We start from the raw sequence: 15,371 nt of genomic DNA, 5'->3' as shown, positions 1-15,371 counted from the left end.
GGAGTCGACGAGCAGTAGGTGCGAGGTTGTCGCGTGGAGCAGTAAGACTGCCGAGCCAAAGACTGCAACGTGGGCCAAGCCAGCAGTGAATTTAATTACTTTATCGCAGTGTTCCAACGTCCAGATTTAGCCGGCAACAGAGCGTCGAGCAGTGTAGCGTACGGTGTACCCAGACTTCATTTTAGCCCATCTTGCCCAGTGTCTAGGCAGCTTCGATTCAGAAAGTGCCGCATTGCACTAGACATCATGGCTCAAGCTAGCCGGCGTTACAACTTACAAGACAGGTGACTCTCGGTTTGGAATCTCGACGATGTCACCGGCGTCCAAGGTTTGTCGCTGCCACAGCAAGACAGTGCCAGAGCTAGGCCTCGTACTGTGGCCAGAATCACGCTCAAACCGGCCGTGGCACCAAGAGCAACTCCCAGCGGGGAATATTGAATCATCAAATCATTGTCACCACACGGACTCGACTGTACACATATGTATTGTGTCGTACAGACACCCATGCAAGTTTCAGGGAATTCCGCAATTTCTGTGCCAGGTTACAACCATGAAAGCCCTCATTCAAAGTTATCCCCCACTCGGCCAGGTCACCACCGTCCAGGACGGCGCAGTCGTGCTCACGGCGGTTTTGGAGACATCCAACAGCCTCCAAAAAGAAGAATGGGATGTCGTACTTTGGATATCTGTAGACAACGGGGCCTGGCGTGAGATACTTTTGACCAGACTGGAGCATGGTGCCGAACCGCCAATGCTCAGTCATAAAACGTCACGGTCCTCCTCATTCCTATATTTCTCGGCTTCACTTTCGCTTCACAGATCTGCGCAGTTCACCCTTAAATTTCGACTGGCAAGTGACGAGGCGTGGAGGTGGGCTCGTGAAGAGGAGGGATTGAATGACGCCATCATCATCATCCTACCTGCACCTCACACCTCGCCCTCTGACGATTCAAGCCCATGTATCCCGGACTTGAACACGGAATGGAAGGTCTCATCTCACGGTAGCCAGTCCCCAAATACTAAACTATGGTCACTTAGTTGTTCACTGCCTGCCTCCGTAGGAACAAGCTCAACATTTCGAGATATTGACATTGGTATACCATGGGGGTCATTTATTAGGTAGGCTAACGCCATTTGCAAAGTCCTCCCAAGTCGAACCTTGTGAGGTGAAAATTTCTCCACCTGTGAATGTATAACCGTCCTTTGGGTATCCACGCTACTAATAAAATGTAGGTGGTTTGCTCTCGTGCGACATAGGGCGGCCTGGCTGGGCCCTCGACAAGGCAAATCCCGTTTCTTCCCAGATCAGGACGCAATTTTATGTTGTTTTCTAAGTCATCATGGCAAGACCATGGCATTGCTTGCCGTGAGTGGCGTGGGTAATGTGACAACAACCTTGCGGAATAATGGCCGCGGCTTGGTCGCTGTACATGTATGCTGAGTCTTCACTTGGTTGTCTTACGATGGTGATTAATTTCGGTAGGCAAGGAACGATTCGGGGTCATCGCAAACAACTGTGGTCCTAATTTCTGAGGGGATCGATTTCGACCACGCCGTTGCTTCCGTCATGTACCACGCAAGAACAATGGTATCCGAGGCACATGCCGTGTCACGGAACCGGACCAGTAGTCGATCAAGACGGGACGCAAAGACGCCTTCTACAGCTGGCTGGAAGCCGCAATGGCAAGACGGCTTAGGTTTTTGTATGTTGTCCCCCGTCGTATTACAGATTGCGTCCTCCACGTTAACCCACACATGGGCACTTGGAATTCTTTGGGACAGCAGCTTTCCGAGACCAAAATCCTCGATGCGGTTCAAGAGCTTGCTAGAAACAAGATACAAGTAACGAATCTCATTATTGACGACAGCTGGCAGTCTCTGGACCTTGCGGGAAGTGATCGATCACAGCTCGGATGGACAGAATTTGAAGCTGACCGCAAGGCCTTTCCAAGCGGTCTCAGAAACGTGGTAGCACAGATTCGGAACTTGCACCCAGGAATTGAGAACGTTATAGTATGGCATGCCTTACTGGGATACTGGGGCGGCATCTCACCCAATGGGCATATTGCGAAGACTTACGACACAATCAAGGTAGCCCAAGAGGGCGAAGACGGCGCTTCATTGACGGTTGTGGACAAAGCGGACGTGTCGCGACTATACAACGACTTTTACAGATTCTTGGCTGAGTCTGGAATTGATGGCGTCAAAGCTGACGCACAAGTCATGGTTGACGGGCTGAGAGACGCCCCGGATCGTCGAGATTTGATATCCACCTATCTCGATGTCTGGTCGCAGGCCTCAGAGCGGTATTTTGGTGCCAAGGCCATATCGTGCATGTCCCAATTCCCATACTCTCTTTTCTGTCATTTGCACCGAACTCGATCCGTGTTCTTCGTCAGAAATTCGGATGACTTCTTCCCAGACATTCCACAATCATATTCGTGGCACGTCTGGGCCAACGCACACAATGTCATCCTCACTCAGTTCCTCAACGCGATTCCGGATTGGGACATGTTCCAGTCTGCGCACAATTACTCAGAATTCCATGCCGCGGCGCGATGCATAAGCGGTGGTCCCATTTACATCACGGATACTCCAGGCGTTCACAACATGCACCTTATCAAGCAAATGACTGCCACTACGCCGATTGGTCAGACAGTTATTCTTAGACCAAGTGTTCTGGGCAAATCAATATACGCTTATGCCGGATATGAGGACGACTTGCTCCTGAAAATTGGCAGCTACAATGGTGAGTTTCGACATGTACTCAGGCTGCCGACTGTGCGCTGATGATCTACAGGGGCGGCACAGACGGGCACTGGTATTCTTGGCGTTTTCAACGTTTCTAGAGGGCATCTCACCGAAGTCTTGCCTCTGGCATTCTTTCGTGGAGTATTCCAAGGCGGAAAATACGCCGTTAGAGCACATACAACGGGCCAAACTTCGGCGCCCATGTCACTCGGAGCTGCAGAATCTGTCATTGCCGTGTCGATTGACGAGACTGCGTATGAAATACTTTGGGCTTGCCCAGTGACGCCCTTTACAAGTGATCGATGTGACCATGGGTACGCTGGCGTCCTGGGATTGGTTGGTAAGATGACTGGATGTGCTGCGGTTACGTTCCGCTCTGTAGTTCAGCGGGATTCTGGCAGAGTCGTCGTGACTTGCAACATTAAAGCAGTGGGTACTCTTGGTGAGTGATACCACGCTGTTTTAGGGGTGATTTTTGTAGGCTGACGTGTCTCTATAGGCCTGTACATTTCCACGCTTCCTTATTTGAACATTGAAGACGACTTCATGGTGGCAGTTGAGGACCAGCCTGTTCCGTTGGACACGGTGAGGAGAAGCAGAGACGATAAGCGCGTCTTTGAAATCGATGTTGAAAAAGCTTGGAAGGAGATGGCAGTGAGCACGATGCAGCGAGGGAAAGTACAAATAAAAGCGAGTTTCCAGCCTTGATTTGGTGGTGACTAATGGTGGGTGTGACAAAGAGCCAAGGTTCCCCGGATTGGGGGGTTAAAGTTTGACATGGAGCCTCGAGTGGCAATGTCTATGAGATACGTAATAGAGCGTCATCGGGGATTTTGCGTGAATTCAGACGTGGGGTGATCTTTGCCTCGGCCAGCATCAGCCCAGAAGTCATGTAGTGCAAAGCCGGTCGCAGCGGCAGTGGCACATGTACGTAAGGAAGGAGCACCCAACCTGCCTGCCAGCGGCTGCCCCGCTTTCAGGAGAGCTCCGCTTCTGCAGGGTCCCAACACCAAAAAAATAAAAGAAAAAAATTTCGGCCTACATCCTTGCGCTAGCGTTGGCCTTCTTCTTTCCTACGGGAAGAAGCGCCGTATCGACCTCAACCGTCGATACAGTAGGTCCTCGCCAGTTCTTCTTCGACTTTCGTTTTCGTTCTTATCCCTAGCTCTTGTGTCTTGATTCGCAATGGCTGCTGTCAACGGCTTCGGCACGGTCAAGGTGCTCGACCACTCCACCGCCCTCGATGTGCTCAAGGAGTACAAGACCGCCGATGGTCTCGATATTCATGAGCTCATGGACACTACCAAGCACGGTGGTCTCACCTACAATGATTTCCTGCTGATGCCTGGCTACATTGGCTTCCCCGCCTCCGAGGTGACGCTCGACTCCGCAATCACCAAGCGCATCACGCTCAAGACTCCCTTCGTGTCTTCCCCCATGGACACTGTCACGGAGCACGAAATGGCTATTCACATGGCCCTCCAGGGAGGCCTCGGTGTCATTCACCACAACTGCTCTCCCGATGCCCAGGCCGACATGGTCCGCAAGGTGAAGCGGTATGAAAATGGCTTCATCCTGGACCCCGTCGTCATTGGCCGCAACACCACCGTTGGCGAGGCCAAGGCCCTCAAAGAGAAGTGGGGATTCGGCGGTTTTCCTGTCACTGGTAAGTTGATAATCTACATGGCAATGCCGCTCACTTGCGCGCAATCCAATACACCATTTCAGTGCAACGTGATTATCACCCAGTCAATTTATAACTTTCGTTCCACCGCAAAGACTTCACTTCATGGGGAGAGACATACTATGACCACTGCACAGCTTTTGTTATTCGTCGTGGCGAATCATGTTTTCACGTGCCGCAGCTAAAGTGATTGGAAACAGAGGACGGCAAGCTTAACTCCAAGCTCCTTGGTATTGTAACCAACCGAGACCTTCAGTTTGAGGACGAAATCGATGCTCCCGTCGCTAATGTCATGGTGACTGACCTGGTCACTGCCCCCAACGGCGTCACCCTGGCCGAGGCCAACAAGATTTTGGCCAAGTCAAAGAAGGGCAAGCTACCCATCGTCGACAAGGACTTCAACCTTGTCTCCATGATCTCCCGCTCCGATTTGACCAAGAACCAGCACTTTCCTTTGGCATCGAAGCTGCCCGACAGCAAGCAGCTTCTTTGCGCCGCTGCTATTGGCACTCGCCCAGAGGACAAAATTCGTCTGCAGAAGCTTGTCGATGCCGGTCTTGACGTTGTCATCCTAGACAGCTCTCAGGGTAATAGCATGTACCAGATTGAGATGATCCGGTGGTGCAAGAAGGAGTTCCCTGGCCTCGATGTCATCGGTGGCAACGTCGTTACTCGGGAGCAGGCTGCCTCCCTCATTGCTGCTGGTGCTGATGGCCTCCGAATCGGCATGGGCAGTGGCTCTGCTTGCATTACCCAGGAGGTCATGGCCGTCGGTCGACCTCAGGCCGCTGCCGTCTACTCCGTCAGCAGCTTTGCCGCCCGCTTCGGCGTACCTTGCATTGCTGACGGTGGTGTTCAGAACGTTGGACACATTGTCAAAGGCCTTGCCCTTGGTGCGTCCACTGTGATGATGGGAGGTCTCTTGGCAGGTACCACCGAGTCTCCTGGCACCTCGTTTGTTTCTCGTGAGGGCAAGCTCGTCAAGGCTTACCGCGGCATGGGCAGTATCGATGCTATGCAGGACAAGAAGGCCGGCGGTGGTGGCAAGGACAGCCAGAAGAGCAACGCTGGTACTGCCCGATACTTCTCCGAGGGTGACAGCGTTCTAGTTGCACAGGGCGTGTCGGGATCCGTTGCTCACAGAGGGTTCGTTAGCACACTTGGGTTCCTTTTCCCTCCTAGAACGGGTTTGCTAATTTGTCCAACAGTTCTATCAACAAGTTTGTCCCCTACCTTGCTGCAGGCCTGAAGCACTCCATGCAGGACTGCGGTATGAAAAGCCTGGCTGAGCTCCACAAAGGTGCCGCCAATGGCACTGTCCGCTTCGAGCTCCGGACTTCCAGTGCGCAGATGGAAGGTAATGTGAACATGGAAGCATATGAAAAGAAACTCTATGCGTAAGCGGACCTAAATCCAAAAGAGATGTGATGGCCATATGGTTATGGGGGCGGGAAAACTGTCGAATTTTTGCTTCAAATGATTTATCGGAGTTTTTCCATTATCATTCATTTTCATTTTTTGTCTGGGTAAGGAGTAGGAGTAGCATCGGTGGAATCTGGCAGGCGGCTAATCTTGCTAGCTTTTGTGCGGATATCATTTCTCAGGATCGGCATTGACATCAATACTTGGTTTGAATTCCCCTTAGATGCTGTGCAGCACTACGGTGACGGGTCATGTGGGACAGACGACTGATGCAGAAGAGTAGGTAGACTCATATTTAGGAAAAATTTATGCGCGCAATAACCAATAGCGCAGGTATATGAGCACAAGAAAGAAACCAAGACGAGCGTGTCCAACCAAAAGGGAAAAGAAAAGAAGAAAAGAAAAGAACGGCTGCAACGTGGTGCTTGCCAACTAAAAGCTGCACCCATCGAGTCCCATTGACTCATTACGCAGCTTCCGGTGGCTCATATTTGACCTTTGCGTTTGTCTTTGTCTCTCATACCCCTTCCCTGCCTCCCGTTCTTCCTTCCTTCCTCCCCCCTTTCTCCTTACTGCTTCTGCGCGTATTGCCCTTCATGGGGATGAGTAGGCATGCCCTGCTCGTGAGCGTTCTGGATACCGCTCTGCATGGGCTGCTGCTGATGCTGCTGGTACCCTTGCGGCGGAGGAGATTGATACGCCTGTTGAACAGGAGGCGACTGCTGCTGAGGTGGAGGGCCCGAGTGAGCGGCAGGATGAGCAGGAGCAGGCATCTGCATGGCCTGAGTTTGGCCCTGGTATCCCTGGGTGACGGGCGCGTAGTGGCCGGCGCGCAGGGCGACTTCGCGATCCTGCTGGATGAGCGCGCAGCACAGGCAGCAATAAGACGTGCAGCAGTCGGAGCCAGCGGAGCCGTCGATGCCGTATTTCTCGCGTATCTCGGTACGCTTGACCATGTTGTAGCTGGGTTTGCCTTGGTCAGCACTGCCTTGTTCTTTTTTTCCTCTTTTTTTTTTCCCCATTTCTGCCCTGGTTCACGGTCCAGCCGCGGTAGCACTGGGTGTCGAGACTCAAGACTTACAGACAGCCGCAGCCGGTAAAGCACTGGATGCCACCCCAGATCAGGCACTCATTGTTCAGAGGCTCGTGAGACTGCAGCGACGGGTCACGCATACGGTCCATCGTCTTTCCGTGGACTGGCTCCCTCCCGCCTTGTTAGTTCTTTCCGCGATCCATCTCTTTGGCCTTCACGACGGGTTTGGTGTGAGGTTTACGTCACGTACGCATGCATGGCAGAAAGCAGGCTACTAGACAGGCCTCCATGTCGGCGAAGCAGTCGAATAGGCCAAACTGCCAGTCTCGGCTGCGGGGGTTGAGATTCGCATTCTGCTGCTGGTGGTGAGGAGGCGTTGGCACAGATTGCTGTTGCTGTTGCTGTTGCTGCTGCTGCTGCTGCTGCTGCTGCTGCTGCTGGGCGTAATTCTGCTTAGGCTCCATTCTGAGTCTCAAACGGCGATGTCCTAATGATGCTGTAGATGAGTCTGGTGGAAATTGTAGTTTTCAACTGCTGTGTAAAGAGTAACAGAGCAGGCACGTTGCGAGGAAAGGGAAGGAGAACCTTCTTCTTTCAGCTGCCACCACGTCGATGTGTTTTCGGGCACTCATTTCTTTCTCCCCTTTTTTTTCTTCATAGTAAAAAAAAAAAAAAACACACACAGTCAATCAAACACGCTACGCTACAGTCTCAATCTGGCTGGTGCGTTCTTTCAGCTGAAGCTGAGCGGGCACCTCGTTCGACCTTGGTGCGGACACGTCAAGTGGCTGGAATGCATGCATGCAGCCTTACGAACCAAGTTGACGTGTGGCTGCTTCGTCAGGAGTTGCTATTCTTGGCAGCAGACTTTGCACGTCTGCGACTTGGCGTTCCGCTCCGCACCTCCATCGGCAGTCGCCAGTTGATCTCGTCTCTTTCGGTGGGTTCATGGTGACTCTTTGGCAATGAAGATGGCCGGTCCATGGCATCGGCATCAATTGGTCGACTCAAGTCTTGGCTGATGTATTCATCGACAGCCTTTCGGCCTTTGGCACAGGTTGGGACAAGATGTACCGTACCGCCCATGTGTACTCGTACTTCAACTTCAGAATCATTCATCGTCGTCCGCCGCCGGCTTCCTCCCGCGCCTCTTCACCCTCCGACTCATAATCACGTAATCCGCGACAAGCAGCTTCCCCCTCAACCGCCTCTCCCTCGGCGATTGCGCATCCACGCCGAACCCGAGCCGTTCGTAAAACCGCCTGGCACGCTCATTCCTGACGAAGCATGTCAGCATGACCTTTTCAATGCCTTCAGCCCGCTCAGCCACCTCGGTCAAATATCCCATCAACTGGCTGCCCAAACCCGTTCTATTTCGTTTTCGTCACAACAAAGGGTGAGATGCCCGTTAGCCTCTTTTTCCAGGGCTGAAAAGAAAACGGGGCGAAAGCCACGGCAAATGTAAACATCGTGGCGTACATACATACCCCTTGACTTCATCCGTCAGGTGAATCTCATAGCAATACACCACCGCCTCTCCATTCTCCCACGTCGGCATCAGCGACACGAATCCGCAAATCTCCTCCCCGCGCCGGACCAAGATGTACCGCAGGTCAGGGGACCGCATCTCCTGCTTCTTGGCGGACGGATGCCATCCCTGCAGCGACGAGCGGTAGTCCTGGCCGCTTGTTTGGTCGATGATAGCAAAGCACCTGTTGAGCTGGGCCTCTGTCAGACTCGCCGCCTGCACGAGCGAGATGGCATAGCTGGCTTCGGACACGGGGTGCCTCCATTCGCAAGGTCTGGAGGGGAAATCAAGAGCTGTCAGCCTCGATGACATCGTCGCCACAAATGTGGTGTGTTTGGAGGTTATATGGATCTTCAGAATACAGTAAAGGCAGATATTCCTTGATGAAGGCCTCGTCCGGCATGGCGTTGACCTGGTCTACAGGGTCGCCGGGTGTGCCAGCATTCTGTGACGACTCCCTGCCAACGGTCTTTTGCCGGAACACCATGTTCATCCCTGGCACAAGGGGCAAAAAGGGATCCCCCGACAGCAGGGCCAGGTCCGGCTCATCAAATGACAAAGAAATAGCCGTTCACGGGAGTGGAAATTAATGTGTGTCTGCCTGTTGCAGGCTCAGCATCTCACGGATGACATGAAATCGACGCCGCCGCCACAGCCGAGGTTCTCCCGCTCCCGGAAAGCACACCAACGCGGCAGCAGCCGCCGCAGAAATCACCAACCCGCGAATGACCAACTACGATCCGTCTGATGCCCATGAGATAGCCAATGAAACACACGGCGTTCCTACGCATCCGCGGCTATGCCAACCACCGTCGGGGCACGCTCAAGGCCCTGAGCCTCGATCACGTACGAGCTCCTTCCTCCCTATGCAAGGAAGAAGAGAAGGAAAGGCTGAGCCCGGACCGCAGTTCCTCCAGCGAGCAAGGGTCCTCTCCCTGTACAGGACAATACTCCGCGGCACACGCCGGATCCAGGATGCGCGCACGAAAAGCGAAACGAGGAGATTCGTACGCGACGAATTCGAAAGGCACAGGGGCGTTGCGGACATTGTAAGAGTCGCGTCCTTTCTTCCCGTCTGCTTGGTCTCCTTCCGCCCACGGAACGCTGACCCCGCAGTCACATATACGATATCTCCTGTCAACAGGCAAGACGGAGTGGGAGAGCATGGAGAGATATATCGGGGGCATGTAAGCGCCAAGCAGCGTCCAGTGTGAAGAGGAAAGTGTACATGTAAAGTGTAAAGTGTAAGCGTACAGCGTAAAATATAAAGTGCACAACACAGGGCAGTGCAAAGTCCAGTCCAGGCCCGTCCAGTCCAGTCCAGTCCAGTCCAGTCCAAAAGTCCAAGCACCAGCACCGCCCACGCGTATTCTCGTCCTCGTCCTCGTCCTCGTCCTCGTCTCCGTCTCCGTCTCCGTCTCCGTCCTCCCCCCAAAGCCCCAGCTGCACAGCCCGCAAGTCAGTACACGAGCACCCGCACCGGCACCCGCACCCGCACCCGCACGAGAACGGTCCTCGTCCTCCCCCTCAGCCCTGCCGCTGCTTGTGTCGCGGGTTCGCCTTGCAAGTGACGTACAAGTACCCGTTGTGCCTCTTGCCGGCCTTTCGTCGAACGACCTGCCGCCAGTCAGAGTCAGCCCCTCGCCCGGCGCCCGCTCAACCTGCCGACGGACCGACCGACCTTGCAGTGCTCGCACCTCTTCTTCACCGAGCTGTGGACCTTCATGCCCCTCGTCTGCTGCCACTGCGCCGCCGGCTGCTGCTGCTGCTGCTGCTGCTGCTGCTGCTGCTGGTGCGGTACCACCACGCCGCCCAGGCGAGGGTTCGTGCGGCCGGACGCGCCGACGAGCGCGGGAAACGAGTGCCTCGGGGCGAATATCCGTGCTGGGAGCGCCAGGCTGCGCAGGAAGGAGGCCATCGTGGCTGTTTCGGACGCTCAGTTGCAGGTTGATGCGAGATGGCGTCGGACCTACGTGTCGGCGCAGCGCACGCAGCCTCCTGCCGTCCTCGCATCTCACGTGACTCGGCACCTGGCCGTGGGCAGTGGGCAGTGGGCAGTGGGCACCCCAAACACGCAGAAACTTGCAGAGCATCCTTAGTTGTAACGTTACGTATTTGTATTTGTATCTCGCCCACGCTCCGTTATGCCAACGACTAGGCATCCCGCGGATCAGCAAATAGTTGTGCCCAAGCCAAATGTCTGTCAATCGAGTCCATTTTGTCCCCCCCCAGGTGCGCCGGCATTCTCCCTCCCCCAAACGTGTCCTTGAAAAAAAAGGCCCTCACCAAAAGTTGGCGCCATTCACCACGCCGAGATTGCCCAGATTCCCAGCCGGCTTTTCGCGCGCTCCCCAACCCTTCGCCGTGAGGCCTGCGTGAAACATGACTGCGGAAGCAATGTCGTGGCACGGTACGCCTCTCACCAAGCTGCTGGACGGCTGCAACTCCTCAGCGGTGTCTGGCACGCCGCCGTCGAACCTCGACCGTCGCAAGGAATTGCCCTCCTCCCCCCCCTCGCCCTGCTCGGCTGCACACCTCACGGCTCTGCAGTAAACGTCGAGGTTGTTGCATTTGTTGTAAAAATGCCCCCAAGTCTTCCCATCGTCCAGGAGCTCAGAAAGCGTGGGCAGGTCCGCCAACGAGTCCCAGTGCACCTTGTTATCTCGCAGCAGGTCCAACATGACCTGGCGCGTGTACATGGCCCCTTCGCCGTCCACGGTCGTGTGGTTGGTGTCGGGTCGTTCTGATGTCGTGCATCGGAGCTTTATGATGGCCTTTGCAGCTCTTGGCATCGGGGCGTCATGGTTGAAGCCCAAACCCTTCCACTTGGGATACAGCGTGTCCAGGGCCTGTTTCTTGTACGACTTGAGATGGTCGTCCTCTTCGTCGAGCCATCGCTGCAGGGTGCAGCCGGCGCAGACTCTCCGGTGAGGCTGCGTTTCTCTGGCCGCGGCCGAGTAGAACTCCTCCAACGTTTCGTAGCCACACGAGGAGCAGAAGACTAGATTCTGTGCCAGGGTGAGCATGTAGCCGTTCTGCCAGTCGCGGTCCATGTGACGGTCCAAGCCAAGCCGCACCGGCTTCACGAGATCATAAATCACCTCTCTCTTCGGTCCTCCGTCCTTGACCTCCATGTACCGGTGAAGAGCATCCAGGAATGTGGGAACGGCCAGCGGGGGCAGCGGAACTCGACCAAGATACTCGCAAAACGCCTCGTCTTTGTCGAACAAAAGGTCGAGATTCATCTTCTTCGTCTTCATGAAAGCCTTGAGGATAACGTCGAAGAAGCCTCGCTGCACAACGTCCAGCTTATGCGGACCCCAGGTCAAGCCGTACGTGGCCGAACTGGCAGACTGAAAGGGTGTGCCATGGTTGTACCTGGGATAAAAGTCAAAGCCCTTGATCTCGGGCAATCCGGCTTCACGCCTTTTGCAATTGACCTCGTGGATGAGGTCTAGGAGACACAGGACATCACCAAAGTGAATGAGCGGGCAGTCGTAAATGCCAATCATGCGCACGTTGGGACACCCTCGCAGGATGACAGCCATCATGCGGCGGTCCAGGAGGGGAATCCTTTCAAAGTAAAGGACTTGAAGTGCGGTTCTTTGCCCGGATATGTATTTGACTGCATCATCAAGGTTAGAAGAAGCAGGAATAGTGTCATCAAGCCACAGCAGGTGGGAAGTCGGTGCTCACGCATTCTTCTCAACCGGTTTGCAGAAAACATCACGGGCGGCTCGAATAACTGGCCTTGGGGACTCGAGATGAACTGGCTGCTGCCCCAAAGGTATCTGGTTTCCTGGATTTTCTTGACGACCGATACGATTTCATCAGACATAAACTCGACCGGTATAATCTTGTGGCCCTGTCGCTTTTGCTGGGATGCCTTGCCGCGGCGAAGTGTACCTGCGAGACGACCGTGGATCAGGTAGATTGAGAGGTAAATCTCCCGCTCAAAGTCCATGGCTTCTTTGTACCAGCTTGACAGAATATTGCTCGAGTCCATACCGTAGGGATCAAGGTCGTTGGCCATGTTCAGCTCCCCGATTGTGCACTCGGGAGCGACGGCCATCATCACTCCCGAGCTCCCAAAGGTCCTCTCATCCGACGCGTTGAAGTCCCAAGTCTTCTGTCAAAACGGTTAACCAGATTCTACAACTCCCAGCGTGCTGGCGTGGACTGCTTACGGCGCAATGTGCAACGGCGTGCCAAGTGGCCAACGAAGTGATGGCGGCGTTGAAGACCGACCTCCGGCCCTGCTGGAATATGGCGTTGGCGATCTCGCCACCGATGTCGACGGTGCTCAACATGGTGGCCAACAAGTCTTGACCCGGGCGGGCGGTCTTCTTTACTGGGTGAGCGTATTTGGACTCGTGACGCATCAACAGCATGGCCTATTGCGACGTGAGCAAGACGTCGACAACCGGACTCTGTCTGCCATCTCACCGTAGTCAAGCATCGAGTATAAGAACTCTGGGAGGAGGGTCCCATCTGACCCACGAACTCGTCGCGGGTTGGCCTGTCGATGAGGCGATCGACTCTGGCAAGCCACGCCTTTTCAACCTGCTCCGGCGTCTTGGACGTCACCGCAGGGTGAAAGCCTTCTCTCAGAAGTCTCTGTTGAGACTGCTCCATGTCATATTTTTCAATAACTATCAAGCGTTAGATTTTCGTCTTCTTTTTTTGCAAGTTTATCGTATTGTGTTTCATTTTCTCGGGTCACGTTGCTCTCGACTCATAGAACATACCATGATCACGTCTTTTCGAGGGTCCCTTGCTGTTGCCAGCAGAGGCGGCCTTCTTATTCTTGTTACGATTCTTCGGCATGATGTTGGTTCTTGTTGTCGATGGGATGCGACCGAGCCCGTTTTCGTTGCCTCTCTCTTGACCATGCTATCAAGTTAAAAATGCTCCAAGAGATGCCAGCCCTAGGGTTTGATCGTGGGAGGGAGCCAAAGAGGGCGAGGGCGGTTGAGAAGGTTGGTGCGTGACATCAGGTTCGGTGGCAGCGGCAAAATGATGAGAAGAATGAAAAGCTCAAACAGAAAACCTGCTTACCGGTGAAGTTGCGTGTAGGATCGTTGTCGGCCTGGTCTTGCCTTCCTTGGATCTTGTCGAGGCGATGCTCTGTCAAGAGTCGAACTGGATTCTTTCAGCTTTTTCGACGACGGAAGCCTACTTGAGTAGTCAGTCCATGCCTGGGAGAGAAAGAGGGAAAGTCGGCATGGACTCGAAATAAGCTCGAGGTCAATGTAAGTCGGTCTCGCCCTAGACAATGATGGATGGATGGTTCGTCCAGATTCAGCCAAGGCACGGCGCAATAATGGCCAGCAAACAAACGTGTGTGGCCCGCCTCTCGTTTTTGTTCTTCGTCTATCGTCACGCACCTATGCAGGATACATACACGGAGGGGCAAGCTCCTCCGTCACTGTAAATGAAAGACGTCTATATTGATGACAGGTTGGATGCAACACCTCACGTCGCGTCGTGTCTTCTTCTCTCGACAAAAGTCATCATCACCAGGGAGTATGCGTCCGCGGGGATGAGCAAGTGGGATTTTTCATGTCCACGGTTACATGGGAGCCAAACAGTTGATTTGTACTCGAGCTTGGCTTGCGGCCGCACATGGTGGCTCTTGGATATTTCCATCTGTCTCTGGAAGCTGTCTGCGGTTTACGAATTGCAACTACGGCTGCGGGAGTGACTGTAGACTGTTGAAAGAGCAATGGTAGTCCAAGCAGTGGACAGGTTCCGACAATGCCAGGCTGGCAGTGGTCACGGAATTCCGTCCTCCGTCCGTTGACATTTGACCACCATGGGATCGTTGAAATCGAGGACCGCCCTTGGGTTTACCGGCTCTACTCTCATTCTTACGACTCACGCCTATCGGGAGCTCGGCTATCTAATTTGAGGCGACCAGGGGACGAGGAGTCGTGATGATCGGGGGTTGTTGTGACGTGGGTGTTCTCTTCTCGGGCGGCTCGAGCAAGTCGAACGCCTTGTCGTTGTAAATCTCGTAGTACGACAGGGTTGCTTCTGATCTATATGCAGGCAACATCTGTGGCCGGCCAGGTAACCAACTAATCACGACGTCGATTTTTAGCAACTCATCACGTGAGCAGAGGTTGCCCGACTATACATACGGGCAAAGAGTCGCGGAAAGCAGTCGAAAGTCACGTCGTTGCAGTCGGTACATGGTAAGTTATTCTTCTCGCCTCACCTTTGCTCCAAACAACTTGTGGTGGTGAGAGAGGTTGTGTGGCGGCGCAATTCCTGTCACGTCGTCTTGTATACATGACAACCCACGGTTCCAATATTCCAATACACGCAGTCCAGCGTTTAAAGTTCAAAGTCTGTCATTAGCGGCACGCTTTGGTGGGAGAAGATGCAGTCGGACAGCGCCGCGAGTCGAACGCCATGATTGTGGCATCATCGCATGTATGCTGGGTGTCTTTCGTCTTTCCCTTCCCAGACCCTTCTTGGTGCGAGGCTTTGACGAAAAGTTAAATTTCCGGAACCGAGTCCCTGGAAGAGAGAGAGGCCTGCAGAAACTTGGCCCTTCAGAAGGCTGCGAGGAAGCTGTGATTCTTTGCACATGCGTCCCAATGTCTCAGGGCATGTCTTTCGGGAGGGAGACACCATTGCCTCAGGCCCGAAGCCGAACTGAACCTAGAGAAGAGAACCGCCCTGCGCATCGAGGCTGACGCCCTCTCCTCACATGACGGTTCGATGCGATGCCATCTCCAAGGGCGGCGGTCAGCCACGCCCAGGCTCGCAGGCCCGGCCGGGTCCTGGCGAATTCCCCCTAGTCCACATTGAACAAGCCACAGCCCGAATTACCTTTTGTTGGGGGCTGCTCCGCGATTTTGTGCTGGTTCTCCATCCTCAGTTGCCTCCGACTCGCGCTGGTCTGTGGCCGTCGGTGAAGCAGGGCTTGCTCCAACACACTGCAA

General features: G+C 54.2%; 6 protein-coding genes across 6 annotated transcripts; 2 read left to right on the top strand and 4 right to left on the bottom strand.

Annotated features, from left to right (window-relative positions):
• Positions 1 to 1,680: 1,680 nt before the first annotated feature.
• On the top strand, positions 1,681 to 3,459 carry MAM_05308 (raffinose synthase Sip1; the record flags this gene model as incomplete). Its single annotated transcript, XM_040824106.1, has 3 exons — positions 1,681 to 2,749; positions 2,801 to 3,193; positions 3,251 to 3,459. 3 exons carry the CDS (start codon positions 1,681 to 1,683, stop codon positions 3,457 to 3,459), a joined length of 1,671 nt encoding a protein of 556 aa, XP_040677818.1.
• A 477-nt stretch (positions 3,460 to 3,936) lies between these two features.
• On the top strand, positions 3,937 to 5,836 carry MAM_05307 (inosine-5'-monophosphate dehydrogenase IMD2; the record flags this gene model as incomplete). The annotated part of the gene is made up of 3 exons (XM_040824105.1): positions 3,937 to 4,417; positions 4,636 to 5,581; positions 5,644 to 5,836. The coding sequence occupies 3 exons, from the start codon at positions 3,937 to 3,939 to the stop codon at positions 5,834 to 5,836; spliced, it is 1,620 nt and encodes a 539-aa protein (XP_040677817.1).
• A 590-nt stretch (positions 5,837 to 6,426) lies between these two features.
• Positions 6,427 to 7,354, bottom strand: MAM_05306 (putative protein family Cys-rich; the record flags this gene model as incomplete). The annotated part of the gene is made up of 3 exons (XM_040824104.1): positions 6,427 to 6,820; positions 6,939 to 7,068; positions 7,141 to 7,354. The coding sequence occupies 3 exons, from the start codon at positions 7,352 to 7,354 to the stop codon at positions 6,427 to 6,429; spliced, it is 738 nt and encodes a 245-aa protein (XP_040677816.1).
• A 647-nt stretch (positions 7,355 to 8,001) lies between these two features.
• MAM_05305 (GNAT family acetyltransferase Nat4) lies at positions 8,002 to 8,911 on the bottom strand (the record flags this gene model as incomplete). The annotated part of the gene is made up of 3 exons (XM_040824103.1): positions 8,002 to 8,260; positions 8,378 to 8,692; positions 8,781 to 8,911. The coding sequence occupies 3 exons, from the start codon at positions 8,909 to 8,911 to the stop codon at positions 8,002 to 8,004; spliced, it is 705 nt and encodes a 234-aa protein (XP_040677815.1).
• Positions 8,912 to 9,945: 1,034 nt separating this feature from the next.
• On the bottom strand, positions 9,946 to 10,336 carry MAM_05304 (50s ribosomal protein l36; the record flags this gene model as incomplete). The annotated part of the gene is made up of 2 exons (XM_040824102.1): positions 9,946 to 10,035; positions 10,100 to 10,336. The coding sequence occupies 2 exons, from the start codon at positions 10,334 to 10,336 to the stop codon at positions 9,946 to 9,948; spliced, it is 327 nt and encodes a 108-aa protein (XP_040677814.1).
• Positions 10,337 to 10,700: 364 nt separating this feature from the next.
• On the bottom strand, positions 10,701 to 13,245 carry MAM_05303 (uncharacterized protein; the record flags this gene model as incomplete). Its single annotated transcript, XM_040824101.1, has 5 exons — positions 10,701 to 12,043; positions 12,115 to 12,547; positions 12,606 to 12,812; positions 12,865 to 13,070; positions 13,167 to 13,245. 5 exons carry the CDS (start codon positions 13,243 to 13,245, stop codon positions 10,701 to 10,703), a joined length of 2,268 nt encoding a protein of 755 aa, XP_040677813.1.
• Positions 13,246 to 15,371: the final 2,126 nt, after the last annotated feature.

Source organism: Metarhizium album, assembly GCF_000804445.1.
Source record: "Metarhizium album ARSEF 1941 chromosome Unknown scaffold_13, whole genome shotgun sequence".
NCBI lineage: Eukaryota > Fungi > Ascomycota > Sordariomycetes > Hypocreales > Clavicipitaceae > Metarhizium > Metarhizium album.
Note: the sequence above shows the minus strand (reverse complement) of the source record. Positions and strands in the feature narration are given on the sequence as shown.